Source organism: Catharus ustulatus, chromosome 6 (assembly GCF_009819885.2).
Source record: "Catharus ustulatus isolate bCatUst1 chromosome 6, bCatUst1.pri.v2, whole genome shotgun sequence".
NCBI lineage: Eukaryota > Metazoa > Chordata > Aves > Passeriformes > Turdidae > Catharus > Catharus ustulatus.
In genome coordinates this window covers 49,479,727-49,498,613 of record NC_046226.1, presented here as the reverse complement: position 1 = coordinate 49,498,613, position 18,887 = coordinate 49,479,727, and the positions used below count along the sequence as shown (strand labels likewise).

General features: G+C 39.3%; 1 protein-coding gene across 4 annotated transcripts in view; it reads right to left on the bottom strand.

The window, feature by feature from the left end:
* SERGEF (secretion regulating guanine nucleotide exchange factor) overlaps positions 1-18,887 on the bottom strand; it is a 140,371-nt gene that overhangs the window by 59,981 nt on the left and 61,503 nt on the right. For 2 of the 4 annotated variants that reach the window (XM_033061819.1, XM_033061822.2), the window contains exons 10-11: positions 6,561-6,617; positions 2,123-2,159 (exon numbers count right to left, since the gene is read on the bottom strand). In XM_033061819.1, coding sequence (XP_032917710.1) covers positions 2,123-2,159; positions 6,561-6,617 — 94 coding nt within the window. The remainder of the gene's footprint in view (positions 1-2,122; positions 2,160-6,560; positions 6,618-18,887) is intronic. The other 2 variants (XR_004418163.1, XM_033061820.1) reach the window with 1 other exon arrangement.

The window sequence follows — 18,887 nt, the reverse complement described above, 5'->3', positions numbered from 1 at the left end:
AGTAGAAGAAAGCAAGAAAAGAGAATTCAGATAACTGAACTGTACAAATGGATGTAGACTATATAAAGTAACATGAAAAAACCTAACTGCTAGCCTTACAAATCAAGCAGCTTGTATCACCAGGAAGATGATTGGAACACTACTTCAGCATTTGTGGAATGAATCATAAATCCAGCCTCTCCATCCTAAAAATGTTTCTATTTAAAAGATGATGCAACAAACAAAGCACAAGCACGTTTGTATATACAGCCAGAAATACTGACTTGAATATTATACTGTTAAAGGTTTCTCAGTTTACCTGTCATACTGAACTTGAAGTATTTCAGTTTAAAAGTCAATCACTCAAGCATTTACTAATTAGGAAAGACACAGCTGATATAGTTGTTATAAATGAACTCTGCTTAAATAAGTTATTAGAAAATTGTACAATCAAGTAGACATGTTCATGGAAATCTCTGTGATATCTTTTAAGGACTATAACAGCTGACAGCTTAGAACCAAGAATGGTCAATGATCAGAGAAAACCGACCAAAGAGTGTTCTAAAAAGTCAACCTTTTAAAAGCATATGTAAAATTCAATTCAGGGAAAATTGCATCATAGTCATTTAGTTCAAGAAATTTGCAACATCACATTTATGTTGTCCTTAAAATAAAATTGACTGGCTTCCAGCGTTGATAATTTCCCCATTGAATTCAATGAGTGCAGCACACAGCTTACTTAGATAGGCATATGGTGTTCTTTACATATGCAAAGTTCTTCATTTATTGTAACTTTCTTCTAGAATTTCTTTCCCCAACCCATTTTTTTCCAGAGATTTCTGCCTAGAAGGCAGAAAGTTTAAAAGTACATAAACAGAGAGAAGGTTGTTCAAACTCAATGCTTTGCTTTCATGCACACTAGAGGAATCTGCCAGCAGTACATTTTTACTTCATCAATTCAGCAAGAAACAAGATTGCTCTTCAGTCGACATTCAGAAGCACCAGTCTGACAATTAATACAGGCATGTGACACTGAACAAGTAAGGAGAAGGCAAAAGGAAAAATCTTTTCTTAAATCCAGCCATAAACTTAAGAGAACTTAATGAGTTCGCTACGAGGTTTAACTGAAGAAGGATAATTAGAAAATCTTCTACAGGAGATATGGAAATATAGAAAATGCCACCTTTGTGAAAAGTTAACAAAACCTAAAAAAATTAAGAGCATGGGAAGCAGGTTGAATACCAAATAACTGCTTTTTTCTACCTCTGTCAAGCCACATTTTAGAAAATTAAGGAAATTCTTTCCTTGAGACCTCAACACATCAGTCATGGCAATCAAAAACATCTACGTGGATGGGGTGCTGTTTCATTTCCAGCTCTCATTAGCACAGAATTCCTTTATTCATCTGTCTTGCCCTGCCTATTAATGGGGATAATTATGCTGACCTCCTTTATAAAGTGCTCGAAAATCTACAGTTAAAAATGTTCCTAAACAAGTAATTATATTTAATAGCAATCATGTATCAAACTTCAGTTATCAACTCATCACATGAAAGCAAGAATCTGATTGTTCCTGGAATTAGTACACAAAATTCAATTTCTCCACTGACATTAGCTTCCTAGTACTTCCATCATTATTACAACAGCTGCATTATGCTAAAATGCACTAAAGAACCTGTCTACCACTGACTGACATTTTGAAGATTTTCCAAGCTTCGAACAACAAAAGACCCAGGACTTTTTTCAGCAATAATTTCCATGTTAATAATTTCCATCTTGTTAAACAAAGATACTTTTGACCAGCATCAAGCTTAGATGCTATTCTGAATCTGCAGCTTGGATTGGAGCAATGGCTCCAACATAAAACAGGCTGTAGCACTTTGCAAATGTATTTTCCTGTTACATCCATCAACCCCTCTGTCTCTTACAAGGGCTGGTCTACAAGGCCACAATTTCATCACCACCACTTACTGTCACCAGTTTCTCTTTTTCTTTCCTCTACATCTATATGTTACTTTCCTCCTTTCAGCTGCACACAATGCCCATAATCATTCAGTATGTATGATGTACACATTTTTCTTTCATCTTGTGCTACTAAAAATGAAAAAAGGTGAGAGGATTTGTTATAAAATTAAGCTACTTACCAACTATTGCCAGGTTATGCTCTGAGCCACATGCGATCTGAAAAAGAAATTTGAATGACTAAATCAGAACCTCCTTACCAGTAGGAAGACAGTCAATTACGACAGGAAATTAAAAATTAACCTGAAACAAACAACTACAGTTTGTAGAATGCAAAATCAAGGTTGAAGTGTTCTCACTCTTAAATGGAATTTCATTTGTAGCCTTACTTAGGGGTTTAGCGGCAGGCATGCATGTTTGCTTGTTTTTTTAATAAAGAGGCACTTTCTTTTCAAAACACAGACATTTCAACCCTTTCAAGCAAGACTGGCCACAATTCTGCAAAAACATCACACCTTTGACAACACCCACTGAATCCAACAAGAGAGCAAACACAGATTAAGCCATAGAGAGACAGCTGGGAATCAAAAGGGTGATGAAGATAAGGTCCCCCATGTCTCCTTTCTATACTGCTTTTCCAGCTGACCCCTGAGGAATTGCTCAAAGCATACAGGCTCAGTGTGCTAAACCTGACATGATATGATCTCTATGGTCATTTGCCTAGAATGGAGAAAAACTATCCTAGGACTCAACTTTTTGCTAGCTCATTAATGATGAAAATCAGTCAGAATTTCTTCTCAAAGCAAGCTTAAAGTTCACTTATTTTTCATCCTTCTTTGTAGCTGCTGTGAACACATCTGATGTTTAAGTCACTTTAGTGTACTGAGTTTTTTAAGTTGTCCACCAATGATGGTAACACAGGCACCAAAAGCAGTCCCCTGTCCTTACTGCAAGGGCTTGTCTTTCCCACAGAATTTCTTTTTCAAGGTCACCGTCAGCATAATTGTCTGATGTAACAGATTTCACACAAGGTCTGCTGAGTGTACTCAAGTTTTTAATTTAAATAAAAGCAACCCCCTCAAAATCCTGTATCCAGTTCACTGTCTTGAAACTACTTGCCCATTATGCTTACTACTGAGCTGGAGAAAATTAATAAGCACATTCTTCTTAAAGTATATTTGCAATAGCAAAACATAATGCAGGAGTATATGCTCAATTATATTAAAAAATAGAATGGTTTTGTGCATGCATAACTTTATAGCTTTTACAGCCAGAGAAACAGCTAAAATCACCTCCATGTCTGCAGAATATAAACCATAGAAGTTAATAAAATAGGCCTTATGCTCAGCTCACTGTGCTTGAGTATTTACTAGTGAAGAGACACCCAAGAGTGATACACTGAGTAGCTTGAGCTCTTGCGTTACAAATGAGCACCACAATCACTTCTATTCACACGTCACCCTGTCACAACTGCTACATGAAAACATTTGGGCAAAGCCATCCCAACACAACAATGGCAAGGAAAAGAAAAAGACTCTTTAGAATAAAGGTGCTTAGACAACACATTAAAGCATTTGGGAAAACAGGGCGAAAAAAATAATTCAAGTCATAGCATATTCCAGCATGGCCTTATCTTCAGAAAAATCAAGAGAAAGCAGCAGGAAAAGCAATGCCTTTGCAAGAGCACTAGCAGGACTGCATGGAGTTTTTTACTCTACAATACCGCAGACAGAAAAAGCTCCACATCCCAGCCATTAAAATACATAAATCACTGCCATATCCCACGTCACTGTCCTCACCACAAGACTGAGCCCTACACAGCAGCAGGGCTGGCTCCTAATGCCTATTTACTGGCTAATGCTCCCACCTGTGCTTCTCAGGCTTATAAGCTGATGCCATGGAAACAAGATCTACACATGGAAACACATGCAAAGGCTTTCTAGCAAAAAGCAAAATTTTCATCTTTCACCAAGTGTTGAAAATTGGATATACTGAAGTTGCTGCTAATAGAATAAATAAATTTTATCTGAGGTGTGAATAGTGTTGGCTAATTCCCTAGGAAATAGACTGACCCAGGCAGAGATTCAAAAGCATCAGCACAAAAGGACTCAGGCTGTTGGCTGACACTGCCAGGACCTGCTCCAGAAACACTATATTAAAAAAAAAAAAAAAAAAAAAAAGAGAGAGAGGGTGGGGGGGGGGGGGGTGGAAATACCACACAAAGTGTTATTTAGATTTTAAAAAACCTCCCCTGACAAAGAAGTATTCTTTTTTGCTGCATCCAATAGCAGCAGGTACAGAGCCTGCAAACCAGATAAAAGAATGCTGGCCATCTCAAACAGCCTTGCACATGTAGCTGGCCACCATGCAGAGGCTTCCAGTAGCCAGCTACCAGGCTGTGAGGGAGGCAATCAAACCAGGCCAGGAATTGCTATGTTACACAGACTGGCCAGTGCTGGGGAGCCGTCCCCAAGGCAGCCACTCATGGCCAAACGTGCTCTGTTGCTGATGGGGTAGGGGTACTGCAAAGCACAAAACCACCTCTTCTTGGGGGGGTAAAAGCCACCTCACCTCAGTGAAATGCCAGTTTTGCTAACAACTGAAACTAAGTAAAATCACGAACTGCTGAAGGCAGTGCCCTGGATTCACCCTCGACATCCCAGAGCAAGGACAGCACACATCCTGTACCAGCAGCAGTTCTGTGCTCCAAAGTAGAATTTGCTTGATTTAGAGCACAAGGTTCACCCCACCTCTGCCTTATCGCAGGGTGTCACCACCTGACAACACAGACTGACTTTGTAGGAACCCCCAGCTTAAAAAAACACCTTAGAGAACTCTAAATTTAGCTTTCTGGAACACCTTGTCCATCATCCATGCTCCTTGCTACAGGCTATACCATCCACCCACAGGATTCCTGCTGGCCTGCACTCCTATGCCTCTGGAGCTCAGCAGGGACCACACCACAGAGGTGAAGCAAGGTTGCCACTGCTTAATGTACACTGAAGCCTTGAAGGTATTTCACAACATCTTCCTTTCAATAAAATTTAAAATGTGGCACCCTCTTTTCTCAGTGTCTCCCCACATCAGGCAACAATCAGCCAAGAATTATTGATTTGCTGGTACAAATACAGACCAGTCAGAGAACAGCACTGCTGAACAGATGTTTTATGCTACATTAGATGTAATAAGCTCTGTAGTCAGTGCAGGTCACTGGGAGAAGCCTGGTATTTACTGCAGCAACTATAATTTTCTGGCTACTTCTCTTCTGTCCCCACCCCCAATGTGCTGCAGAGAAATTAAATTCCACCAGACATCTGCATGCTGCTAGTGGGTAAGTACATTCAGGGATGCTTATAAACACACAATAATGCTTTCTAATTGGGCAATAATTTTACATTATGTTTTAATTGGAAAAAAAAAAATCACTAAACTTAATGACAAATCAGAGAGACTGTTACAGAGCAAAGCATTATGAAGAATGTTAAGAAACACGACCCCCCTACACAGTAAATAATTCGCACTAAAGTTATCAGCTTGGAGGGAAATTTGAGAAGAGTTGTGAAGGTTATTGTGATCTCTGTATAAATGATCTCAAGGCACGTGACAAATGTCTATAAGGCAGGCAAAGAGTGCCATTTTACCCAGAACTAATTTACCTTATTATCTGTCCTTTTTCAACCATGCATAAATTGTTTGTTTCTTCCCTTAAATTGTGTCCTGGCAAGCTGTTTTCTACCTAAAAATGGCTGTGGTTCACTTCATCCATCCATCCAGATTTAACATGTGTAGTGTAAGCAGTCAAAGGACCAGCATTTTATTAATCATAAATAGTATGATACATAGCAAAATCACAGACATAAGCTGCAAGGATGGTGAGGAAAGACCTTTGCATAGCAACCACAAACTCTGGGTAAAACACCAACACTCTTCTGCAGCCTATGTATATGCTTATGGCCCAGTCCTAACAAAAATTAATTGACTGAATGTAAAATCAATGGGTTATGCAAAATAGAGAAAATATGTCACTTAAGAATAAAATATTTTTCTGTCTTAAAAGCACATGAAGAAGCAAAATAACGTTTAGTATATGTTTCCATATATACCTCTGTGTGTGTATAGATTTAAAAGAGAAAATATATATATGCATATAAGGAAAAGAGGGTTATCTACTAACCAAGATATTTATCAGGGAAGAAAGTTCAGACAGAGCACCACCTTTTCTATCTGAGATAGAGATCTCACCTTTGCAGACAGCAAGTGAACACACACAGGACAAGACTCCTGTGGATATTCAGACATACAGTCTCCCTTGGATTTCAAAAGGTAATTAAGAGACAAAAATACCTTTTGCCAACGATCCCCTAAGGGACTTCCAAGTACTATAACAAAACAAGTCTGACAAAGTGTGTAAAAATCCACATTTCAAGCTAGCACCATGACCACAAGGCTGCTCTTTCTTTTCTTTCTATAACCTCAGGGTTTTACTGAGGATCTGTTGTGCAACCTACCAGGAAAAAAATGGATTCAGAACCGCAGGCAAAGTCAACCCCCCACTGCAGCAGAGGGGAAGGGACAGTGTAGGAGAGGGTGCAAGGAGAAAGCACAGGGAGCTGGACTTACACGAGGGATTGCAGTATGAAAAATCACAAGCATCCATCCACACATCAAGGTGTTAAGCTAGAAAAGAAAAAAAACCTCAGTGCCATTTATTTTTGTTTCATCACCCTATAAGTGCATGTTAATTCCCTTCAGTGCAATTATTTCTCAAAACATGAAAGGCTGTGGAGGCTTCCATCACTTCTTAGAGATGAGAGCATGATGTACAAAGAAGATTTTTAAGGATGAATGAAGATACGATGTTTAAGTTGCATGCAGATTCTAGTTTCTCTCTTCCCAATTGCACCAAAACACTTTTTCAGGGGGAGAGGGCAGGGGACAAAGGGTAGGCACATCCAGGACTTATCCAGGACTTTAGCCATGGTATCTCACATCTTTTGACAAGTTTCACTGTAAGGAAATTGCCAAGGCCAGAGGATGGCAAATTTTCCTCCTTCTGAGATCAGAAGTCCCCTAATGGAAGGAGACGAGGTGACCGAGAGACTGCAGATCAAAGCTTACGTAAGGCAGGGGAATCTTCTCTCCCAGAGCTGTTCTTCCATGCCCTTGATTAATGTCTCGTAACAACAATTTGTACTGTTTGACACACTCGGTGCAATGACATTTGTATGCAGAATTCTATTGATGTGCAAAAATAAAGTAAAAGGAATCTAATTAGCAAAGCTGTCCTGCTTCCAACGATCCCTTACTAGGAACTCTCTGTTCCTCTTCTGGATCATTTGACTCCTGATTGATAAGAAAGCAGCTTGCTAACCTAGTCACATTCCTTGGCGAGCATAAGACTAAGTTCAGTTTAATGCAGAACATGCTCCTAGCTGTTGGCTGCAGCAGGTGAAAAGAGGGCTAGTGTCCTGTAGATCACAGGATATTTTCCATTTTTCATCAAATGATCTCATTTTCTACTTAACACAGATTTTTTTTTGTAGTTGTGTGATTGGCTTTTTAGTCTGTATGCAGTTTTACTTTCCCCTACAACAAGAAAATTCACAATGGAGTTTAAACTGAACGCACATAGTAAGGTCTAGAAAAAAACATTTCTTCTCAAAGCACACCTAACCAAAAGCTAATGTACCATGTAAGGAGACCTTTGCAGGCATGGAGGAAGAGAGGAAGCATTAAGACATTGCCAGGATGCAGTAAGCTTTCAAAGGAAGATTTTATAGCCCTCTGTAGCTTTCAGAGTTATGATCTACTCCCTCACTGCCTGAAAGTAATTCCAAGCCTGCGTCACTTGTAGCGCAAGACACAAAATGTTTTTCCCCCAGGCAGCATTTCCCTTGCTCCTCCACCCACTGTTTTTAGAGTCCCATCTTCCATCACTCAATACCCAGCCCTGCCAATTGTATTGTAGCCACCAAAAAGCCAGCTGGCCAACACCAAGAGCTTACCTTCACACCCTCCATGCCATATGTGACATAAATATAAATATATATATATATATGTATCTGCACATCTTCCCTCTCTGTGACACTAACCACACATGAGAAATTGCTCTGCTGTCCACTGACTGAGTACCACACTTCCAGGAATGCCTTCTTGTGGTTATCAGGGTGCAGCTGCACTTCTGTGATTCAGTTGGTGCACCTTGGGTCTCAAGTGCTTGCACAAGATGGACACATTTGTTAAGTACAAAGCAAAAAAAAACCAACAAAACAACAACAACAAAAAACCCCAACACAAACAGCAACAAAAAAAATCCAACCACCAATAAGAAAAAACCTCATCAAAAACAAACAAACAGGCAACAAAAGAACTTCAAAAATCCCCAAAACCACAAACCCACCCACACACGCACAAACCACCTCCCAAACAACCAAAATAAAACCACATATGAAAAACCAATAATCTTTTACTACCAGAGAGGAAACAGCCCAACCCCAAAGCCCTGTCATTAGTGATCAGGCACAAGAGATGAAAATAAAAGAAGAAAAGCAAGTTGTTAAAGCAGTCAACATTTTCATGGAAGGTTTACACCACAGCAACCCACATGCACCTCCTAAGTCTACTTGAAGGGAGGTCACATTGAAGAACTGTTCACACTGAAAAAACTGAATATGGACTGTTTGCCTTAAGCTGAGGATGGAAAGACTGAGGGCATCAACACAGAGTAAGATTTGTGTCCACTTATGAAATAAACCTCATTTTTAGATGACTCCAGAATAAGACAAAAAATTCTGAGATCTCAGTAAGAACACTCAGTGGTATTAGGTTTTAGTTGAATGACATGAATGCAGTCAAAACAAGTGTGATAAAAATCTTTACAAGTCAGCAAGGCCAACTGGCTCTTCTGTCTTGCCTAAGATTTTCCAATTAGTTCTTATACCCTTCTTCAGGCAGCTATCTCCTTTCCTTGGGTTTCAGAAAGCATTAGCATTTTCATTCCAGGAAAATCAAGCTCTGCCACTTTATATTCCTCAGCCTCACCAGTGCATCAAAATTTTCCATTTTTGTAATCAAGACCTCAGCCACAAAACAATTTTTGTCTGTCCTTCCATCATTTTTTAAATGAACCAAGTCATGGTCATTCAATTTCAGTTTGCTTCCTGCAACAAGTTCCCCATTCAGTCCTCATTACATTGTAAAAATTAAGACTGAAGTATCTCTTCTGATTGATAAAGAAATCATTCACCACAGCAGCCCTGTCAATGTGTACATACTCCTAAACCTATGACAGTGCACTGCAAATCCCCCATGATCAAAATCCTCACCAACATTACAGACATCCAGGTATGAGCTAGAAGAATGGGGTCTTCAGCAAATGCACGATTTTACCCAAGGGAACTTCTTCACCATTTGTCTCAAAATTACTTTGATTTGGATTGTTTCATACACAATTCCCAGCTCCTTGCAGTCTCAATGTCACTCTCTAGTAAGCTGAATGAGAGGCAGTAAGATGAATACCTTACAATCTATTTGGGTTTGCTCTGGGGACTACAACTAGTTTGCTCTTTATCTGAGGCCACAAACACCATTTAGACATAAGATATTAAAGAAACCAAGGCCACAGAAACACAAAGTTTCAAAACCTCTTTATACACTGATTTGTCTCTACCATCAACACACACATCCTTATGATCAGATTATTCTGATGTTTTCAGGTCAAGAACTGTGGTTTACAGCATGCAAAAAAAAAAACTTGGTATCTGTCTTTTCTTTCTATTGTACATGAAAACAGTAAAGACAAAAGTTCACTATAGCATATAAATGTCATCATTGTCTATCTGAATGTGCTAATTTCTAGTACTCTGAAATTAATGAAATGGTTCTGTTAAACAATGATTACGGACAAACATTCTGTTGAAGTATATATCATTATCAATCATTTTATAGGCTTAGAATAAAAGTCATGACAGCACGTTACCATTTGGCAGCAAAACATTGAATTTCACTTTAACAACCACATCCTTTTGTGGATGTATAACTGCAGTTTTTTCAACAGAATCTGGGTTTCACATCTCTTCCCTTGTGGCAAAACAGTCCACGGTTTTTAATGTACCTGGAATCTTTTCTGGAATATTCAGTGCAGCCGGGGAGAATCAGAGAGCAATCAAACACACATATCATAGCCACTGAGCTCTCTGAGGAACTCAGCTCTCCCCTGACTGTGCTGTTACTGCAAGACGTGTCACTACAATTCTCCACAACAAACACACTGCAGTGAACTCGGGACACGCAGCCTGCAGGATTACACAATAGCACAAAGCCCGGCATTTTTTCAGAACTCCAAAGAAAAACAGCACTTCTTATGAAGTTCATACCCTCAAACAACTGACTGTCAGGGTGTTCTAACTGGATGCTGTGAAGAGGCAGACAGTGTCCCTAAAACACCCCTTTAAAGGAGGTAAGTGCTGTAGCGTGGCTGTGGCCAGACAGCAGCCACTTCATTAGGGCCAGACAGAACTGGCCCCACCATTGTCTGGTCTGACTTTGCTCACCCTCCATAGCCCTTCTTTTCTAGCATGTGGGGTTCTTTCAACATCCTTACAGTATTTTCTTCTTTCACATGCTTTTTACCCATGCTATCCTTCATAAAAAACAGCATCCAAAACTCCTGGCTGCACTATCAAAATAATGCCACTAATGATGCCATTATGGAATACTACTCCTATTTTATAGTGCAGAGGCTTTTTTACTTCTTCCAGCAGTAAATCCAGATTTATTATAGAATTTTAAACATCTCAGTTCAACTTCCAGCCCTGGGATGTGGGAAGACTAATTTTCAGGGAAATTACTAAACATTCAAGGAAGCTCTTACACAAAATTGGATTGAGCTTTCACTTCTATGCTAGCCCTGCTGACCTTAGCATGCACTGCTGCTTATGTAAACTGGCAATACACAAGTACAGTGTCATTGAAGGAAATAAAAAAACCTACTTCCAAAACATTTTATGTTATTTGAAAGAAATGAGCAGGTTATTTAAAGTACAGAACTACCACTGTGTAGTATCATTAGGAACATCCCTTATTGGATGCAACGCCTTTGGGAAATATTATTCAAGATAACTAGCAGCTGTTCAAGAATGCAAATCTTTGCCTGATTTCCAGCATGACACTCACTGACCTCTCCCTCCCCCACAAACTAGCATGTAAAAATAAAAATGTTATCAATTTAACTCATAGCCAAAAAAACACCAGCACATTAGGAACTTCTCCTAAAATATGACAAAATAAATAACAGAGGAAAACAAAACAATTTTTCATACACCAACTGCCTCAACTTGAGGACCAAATTTTCTTGGTTCATTTACTTTCCAGAAGAGCTGGAGGCATGCAGCTTCTATATCCTTGTACAAAAACACCAAGCCATGAATTTTGCTGACTGCCCTCTCCCTTACCTCTCCAAATAAATGGTGCTTATGTCTTTAGGGTATCATGTAACTCTGCTCTTCAATGTTGGATTCTCTGTTTCTGTAGCACTTACTAACAGCACAGCTCCCTAAAGCAAGCTTGCTGGAAATAAATAAAATGTAAACTTGCTAAGAGTCCAATGCAAAAATTAATAGGAAAGCTCTTCTGAATAAATAATATTACCATTTGAAAGGACTAAAATAGAGACTGAGCCCTCATGCTAGACACAAAGGAAGAATTAGGGGAAAAAAACATGTCTGAAGAGACACTACACAGTTGATAAAAAGTAATTTTTATTAAAAAGCTGAATTATAGAATCTAGAATCATTTAGTTCGAAAAGATGTTTGAGAACTTCAATAAAGATACTGAACAGGATTGGGCCCAACACTGAGCCCTGGTGAACATCACTTGTGACCAGGCACCAACCAGACTTAACTCCCATTTGCCACCACTCTCTGGGCCATCCAGCCAGGTTTTTACCCACCAAAGAGTGCATCTGTCCAAGCCATGGCCTGCCAATTTCTTCAGGAGAACACTGTGAGAAAGCGTGTTAAAAGCATTCCTGAAGTCCTGGTGGACAACATCCACAGCCTCATCCACTGAGCAGGTCACTGTGTCAGAGGAGATCAGGCCGGTCAAGTAGGACCAGCCTTTCCTGACCCCCTGTCTGATGCCCTGGTTGTCCTCCATTTGCCACATGATGGCACTCGGGACAATCTGCTCCATGACCTTCCTGGGCACCAAGGTCAGGCTGGCAGGCCTGTAGCTCCCCAGATTCTCCTTCTGGCCACTCTTGTAGCTCAGTGTCACATTTGCCAACCTCCCCAGTGCACCAGTACTGCTGATATTATGGAAAGGGGCTTGGTGAGCATTTCCATGAGGTCCCTCAGTACCTTTGGGTGGACTCCTCTGGTCTGAAAACTTGTGTGTGTCTCAGTGCTCAATGACCATTTCCCCTTGGATTAGGGGGGCTTCATTCTGCTCCCTGTCTTCCAGGTCAGGGGACTGGTGCCTGGAGAACAACTGGTCTTGTTAAAGATTGTGGCAAAGGCATTACACAGCTCAGCCTTTTCCTCATCTTCTGTCACCCTATATCCCCCACATACCCAATAAAGGATGGAGATTCTCCTTAGCTCTCCTTTTATTGCTAATATATTTATAGAAAGACTTGTAATGTCTTTTATGGCAGTAGCCAGACTGAGTTCTGGTTGGTCTTTCAAATTTTCACCCTTCATGACCTCATGACATCCCTGTAGTCCTCCTGAGCTGCCTACCCCATCTTCCAAAGGTGATAAAACCACCTCTTCTTTTCCTCTGAGTTCCAGCCAAAGCTCCCTGCTCAGTCAGGCTGGTCTTCCTGTACCAGCTCTTTCAGCACTTAAGGACATCCTACTCCTGTGCCTTTAGGATTTCCTTATTGAAAAATGTCCAGCCTTCCTGACTTCCTTGCCCATCAGGATTGCATCCTAAGGAACTCTGTCAACCAGGCTCCTAAACAGTTTGAAAGGCCAAAGTAATTGTTCTGCTGACCTCCTTCCTTACCTTTCTTACTTCATTCCCTACAAAGAGAACAGGATGGATAGTGAAGGTTCTGCAATGTGAATTCATTTAGAGTTCTTGAATCAAAACTCCAGAAGAAGTTCATAAAGCTTGATAAATGGGCAAGACTGAGACAGACAAAATTTACCATGGTCAGGTACAGCATAATAAATCTTTCTGGATATCAAAAAGAATGATTTAGACTCTTCATATATACAGAAAGATTCTAAACTAGTTGGAACTTCTCAAGGGAACTATATAGCATCACTGTGGACAATTCCCCAGAAATACCCATTCAGTGTGTAACTGCAACACAAAAAGCAAGAAATTAGATTAGTTTAGTCCAAAGCACACAAACAGTCCAGGTAATTTTTTAATACCAGTGATTCCACAACAAATACATATTTGATAAAGACTTCAATTTACTGTGATATTTCTAGGACCTCTCAGAGCCAATTTATAATTTTTTACGGTTTTTTCATTTTTTTTGTTATTGCAAGTGTATATCTTTTTAATTTCCTGATCAGAATGCCATACACTGTCCAGGCAACTGTCTGACAGAAATCCAAGTGTATTATGCCTGCATTTGACATTGACACATTTATCAAGCTTTTATCTCACAAAAAATAGGTGAGACACATTAGACTGACAAGATATATTTTCCATAGTCAAATACTCACTTGCAAGCAACTACATCATCATCCTTAAACTTTTATTGATCCAAATTCATGTCAGGCACACTATTACTTAGTCAAGGCAAATACCAGGTTGACAGGCCTAAAATTATTTGAGTAATTTTGTTCAGCCCTTTAAAATGCTGGCAGGGAATCGTCTTCCAACCAATCTTCTGAAATTTACCTGATGTTCTGGGGAAAAATTATTAACAGCAACAACCTATACAGCACTTGGGCCATCTCTCCTTAAACTCTGAAAAGAAAAATTTCAGCCTTGATTTTTAAAATTCTACCTCTAGAGGCTGAAAACATGCTGGTATGGAAAATCTCATCCCTCTGTGATACTTCTGCTTTTTCCCCCAAATGCAAAACAGAAAATTCTACTAACACAGAGTTTTGCCTTCCCAGTGTTTTGCCAATATATGTATTTAAGATGTTTTAGTATTGACAGTGCATAGTCTCTTGTTTTTATCTGAGAGCAAACTCACCCTCAGTATCTTGTCCTGTCACTCTTAATTGGAGCTGGTTATTCTGTGCTATGGTAGCTCACAGGCCAGGCTGCAGCCAGTGTCTTATGTTTTAATTTAGGGGAGTGGAAAGGATTTCACACCTGTTGGATACCCCTTAAAATCTCTTATTTCCAACTTGTTCATGACTTAGCAACAGGTAATGCCATTTTTAAGATAAAATGCCCCTTTCATTCCTATGAGCCTATTTGATTCTTCCTGAATAAATTGCAACCACAGACACTGATATTGTTATCACAACTTTTTCCATAAGATTTCATACTGAAATATTTGGTTCCATCATGGCTTAAAGGAGAGTATTTTGTTCTTTGATACAGACCAGAAGGGAGTTGGCTAACCTAACCAAAGCAAAGAGGGCAGAGATATTGGCAGTGGCTTGCTGCATTAATTCATCTGTCTTCCTGCTGCTCAGAAAGATTACAACATTCCCATGTGCACAGAAGTCAGGCTCCTATCCTCCTACTGTTAAATCACATTTTTCCTGTTGCTCTCACAGGGTGGCTCTGTAACAGCGCACAGGAATCAAGACAGACAAGACAATTTTTCAAATAACATTTCATGAGCAGTGCTATATTCTCATTATAGAAAGGAATTGATGCTTTAAAATAAATCCTGAAGACAGGAACACAATCCTTAATACAACTATACAGTCATTGTGAAATATACTGACCAGAAATCCCTTCACAACACCTGTTTTCCTTTCAATTTATAAAATATTAAATAATATGTGTTTTTAAATTCTAGCTTCATCTGATACAACAGTCTATGCCACTTGACAGAATACAAATAGAAACTGTCAAGAATAGAGTTTTAATGTCTTTTACTAAAGCAGCAGCATTTTTTCAACAGATGAAAAGTACTGCAGGTTATATTATTAAAGTCAACAGCCCACCAGACTTCTCCACTAATTACAAAACACACCCACCTCTTGCGCATTTGTAATTCCAAGTGGCATCACTGTTTAGCTGGAAATCAAGAGGCAGCAATTCTCTCTATTTCAGAACCCTCCAGACATTTGGTGAACTCATTTAACCTAAAGCGAAATATGCAGCCCAGCTAAGAATAACAACAACAGGAAAGCCCTTCCCGAATATTCTTGAACCTGATTAAACTGAAGCAGCTCTGCATGACATAGAAACCCACCCTCACCTGCCTCGAGTTCTCAAGTCAATCAGCTTCAGAAGTGATTTCCTCTCACAAGGAAGGTCATCATGTATGAAAGGTTAAGACCTACTGCTCAAGTGTGCAGGAAGTGAACTGTGTGCTCTCCTGCCCACATGTGATGTTTACACAAAGTTTAAGTATCAGGAATGTTGGAGTCTGGTAGTAAACAAAGATTTTGCCATTCTGACTTGAGCACTCTCTGGCACCATTCCTGGACACAGAACACTTGAGAGCTGGAGCTCACATTCCCAGTCCACTGACACACACAGGGTTAAACATTTACTTCTTTGCCCACACTCTGCAATATCCATGCTAAATAAAAGCTACATCCTCTTGATGGAGATGGTCTCTGCACAGAATGACTGCCCTGCCATTACCATTTCAAATACCAATGGCAACTGAAGTCCATCACTTCCAATTATCCAAAACACATTTAACCACTGCAGACAGAAAAAAAAGAACCAGTATCTGATTTTCCAACTATTTCAATATATTGGGTTATCATCTTCAGCAGAAGATTTCACCTCAAAAATATCTGAGGTGTTCCAAAGTACAAAGCAGCACTTTCATTGCCAACTGCTCTGCCAAAAAAAACCCTGGAATGGCAGTTTTAAGCAACTTGACTTTCCAATCTAGTGCTGAAACACTATGGTATTTACTGGATAGGGGAGGGTTTTGTTAGCTGCAATACCTTTAGAATCACACAATCTGAAAAATATTTGGATTAAGTAGCTGACTTTTAATTCAAATGTTATATTATACAAGAAAATATTTTTAACCTGTGCAGGAATTTCTGCTACATTTCATGTCTTTTCAGATCTTTACACCTTTGTCATATTTGCACACAACGTGCAACCATGTTTCTTACTAAATGCCTGAAAAACCTTTTTTTTTGTAGGATCTTACACTTCTCCAGTAGCTCAGAGTATTTCACAGAGCTACTGCTGGAGACGGAAGCAACCCTGAGCTCAGAGGAACAAAACATTCTGTAATTCAACTGCTGAGCATCATTTGTCATACATGTCAGGTGATTCTGGCCATTCATTCATTGCTGAATTCTTCACATCACTTATATGAGGTGAAGCAATCCATCTGCAAATGTCATACACACTTCTTTTCCTGGACTACTTCTCCTTTTCCAATTCATCCTCTCTTTTCACCTCTGCAGTCTCCTGTTTTCTTTTCTTTCTGTGTGCACATTAAAGTAAAAGAAAAATTGAGCTAAGTTACTGGAGAAGAATAATAGATGAGCAGAGGGTGTGTGAAGATCTTTCAGATCACTTGCAAGTGAAAACAAGGCAAAAAAAAAATCTGTAGATTTTCCTAGTGGACTTTACTCTGTAGTCTGCCAGGGTAAAATGATCTCCTAAACCAAAAAGGGAACAGGGACTAAAAATAAAGGGAAGTGCAAAGTTTCTCTTTTACCCTCCTACCTTGGAAATTTATCAGGTTTTTGAAAATATCTTGTTTCCCTATTTTTCCTACCCTCAATTTCTCACCAAAGAGCAACCAACCTTGTATACAAGGGAGAACAGACTACTACTGTTAATTTACCCATACAGAGGAACATACTTAGCATAACCCCAAATTTATCATTATTAGGAACATATATAAGCCCATACTTAGAAAATAAGTTTCTATTTTGGATCTTCCTGAGAACAGAAGGCACTGCTAATTTTAAAATAAACATAAATAAGAACAAGCTCAAATTTATGCTGCACCTTTAAAAAGAATAATTTTAGTATAAGACTATGATCTACAGAGTGCAAAATTTTTGTCTCTTAAAATAATTTTTAAAAGAATGATTTTTCACATGCTTTTTTTGTGCAAGCTCCATCTTGACTGAAAGGAAGGTAACAAACATCAAAAGCTTAATTGCTCATGAGACTGCCTGAAGAAAAAGGTTCTTTCAGGTCAGGATGAAGGGCAGTAACATTCAACTCAGCCTCAGCAATTAAGAAAATTGTTTCTATCCCTACAGGCACCAGTCTCTTGAAAACTGAAGGAGCAATCTATTCAACGCAAACATGAATGAAATGTTGACCAGACAGAAAAAAAGACTAAAAATATACTTTGATAACAAAAGACTCTTTTGGAGGGGGAAAAAATGAGTAGCTAGGCAATCCATTAAAATTATTTCCCTGGCTTCCATTCAGATGCTGTCCAAGCACAGCTTCATTGTTTGGCACATTGCTTGCATCTCCTCACGTCACCTTCATTCTCTCACTCAGATAACCTCAGATAAAAATATACAGAGGTCTATTCTAGGATTCAGCAATATTAAACCAGTAGCCAGCAGCAAAAACTGGGGCTCTCGATTCATAAAGAATTTTTAAATCCCTTGTGAACAGAACACAGGGAGGGAGGAAGGTGAAAGCTTTTGTCAAACTGAGGCACAGGACTCTGCCAAGTTCACTTCCAAAGCAGGAGGTGAGAGGGACATCCAGTTACTGCATCTGTACATTCCCACAGGAGGGGAATACTGAATCTGACATCCATTTCATCAGCCTAATAAATTTTAAGTTAATTACAGAAAATTATTTCCCATTTCACTTCCACATCAGCAGGACTTTTTTTTTTGCATCTCAAGCCTCTTCAAGGCACAGTATTGGTACCCTTCAATCATCTGCCACTAAAACACTGCCAGCACAGAACAGGACTGCACATAGACCTAAATGCACTACAGAATATATATGAGTGTATGTGTGTGTATATATACACACACACACTTAAATGTTTGTATGTTGATGTATTTATATGTTTGTGTGCTTATCTTTACATACAAATACATTATATATATAAATATATTTTTATGTATATATTTATTTCTATTTTGTTTGTTATATTTATAATTTATACATTTATATATTTTTTTATATTTATATATGAATATATTTATATCTTTCTATATTTAAATAAAAATATTTATCCAGGTGAAATTGCAGAAGGTGATTTTGGTTGATGGACACCCCCCACAGCATCCTCTCAAAGTAGCAAAAAATTGCATCATCAAGCAGAGAGGGATATCATCATTATTATTGTTATTACAATTTTGGTTTAAGAGAATGCTGGTATTTTATGGTTATTAATCAGGAATAGCCAGCTCACTGCCCAGTGAGTACAAATCAGGATTCCTGCTGATGAATGGTCTTGTCAGCCCACCTTTCTGGCATCCCTTGTGTGCTCCTCTCCACTCCTCCACCGTGCAGCACATCTTTGCCAGTCCTCCTCCACTGCTCACGACTGCCGCCTCACTGCCACACACAAAAGGCTCCTCTCCCTCTGCAGAGCAAGAAGGGAACATACTCTGCCCTGGTGCTGTGCCTCTGCAAATCATGCTGGATTATCACCACAGAGCAACAGAGAGCCTGAGCTGCAGCAGCCCTTCCATTTGCAGCACAGCTCTGCCCTATTAGGCAGTATGCCTGAACTAGTAGCAAAACTAAAAGCAAAAGAGGAAGGATGGATTTGATAAGGGAGGCCTTATCAGCCTTTGCTGCTGAAAAACCCCCCAGAAATGGGGGAAGGGAGGCACTTTTCAAGGCAATGCTTTTCCACACTGCAGTATCCAGGAGCC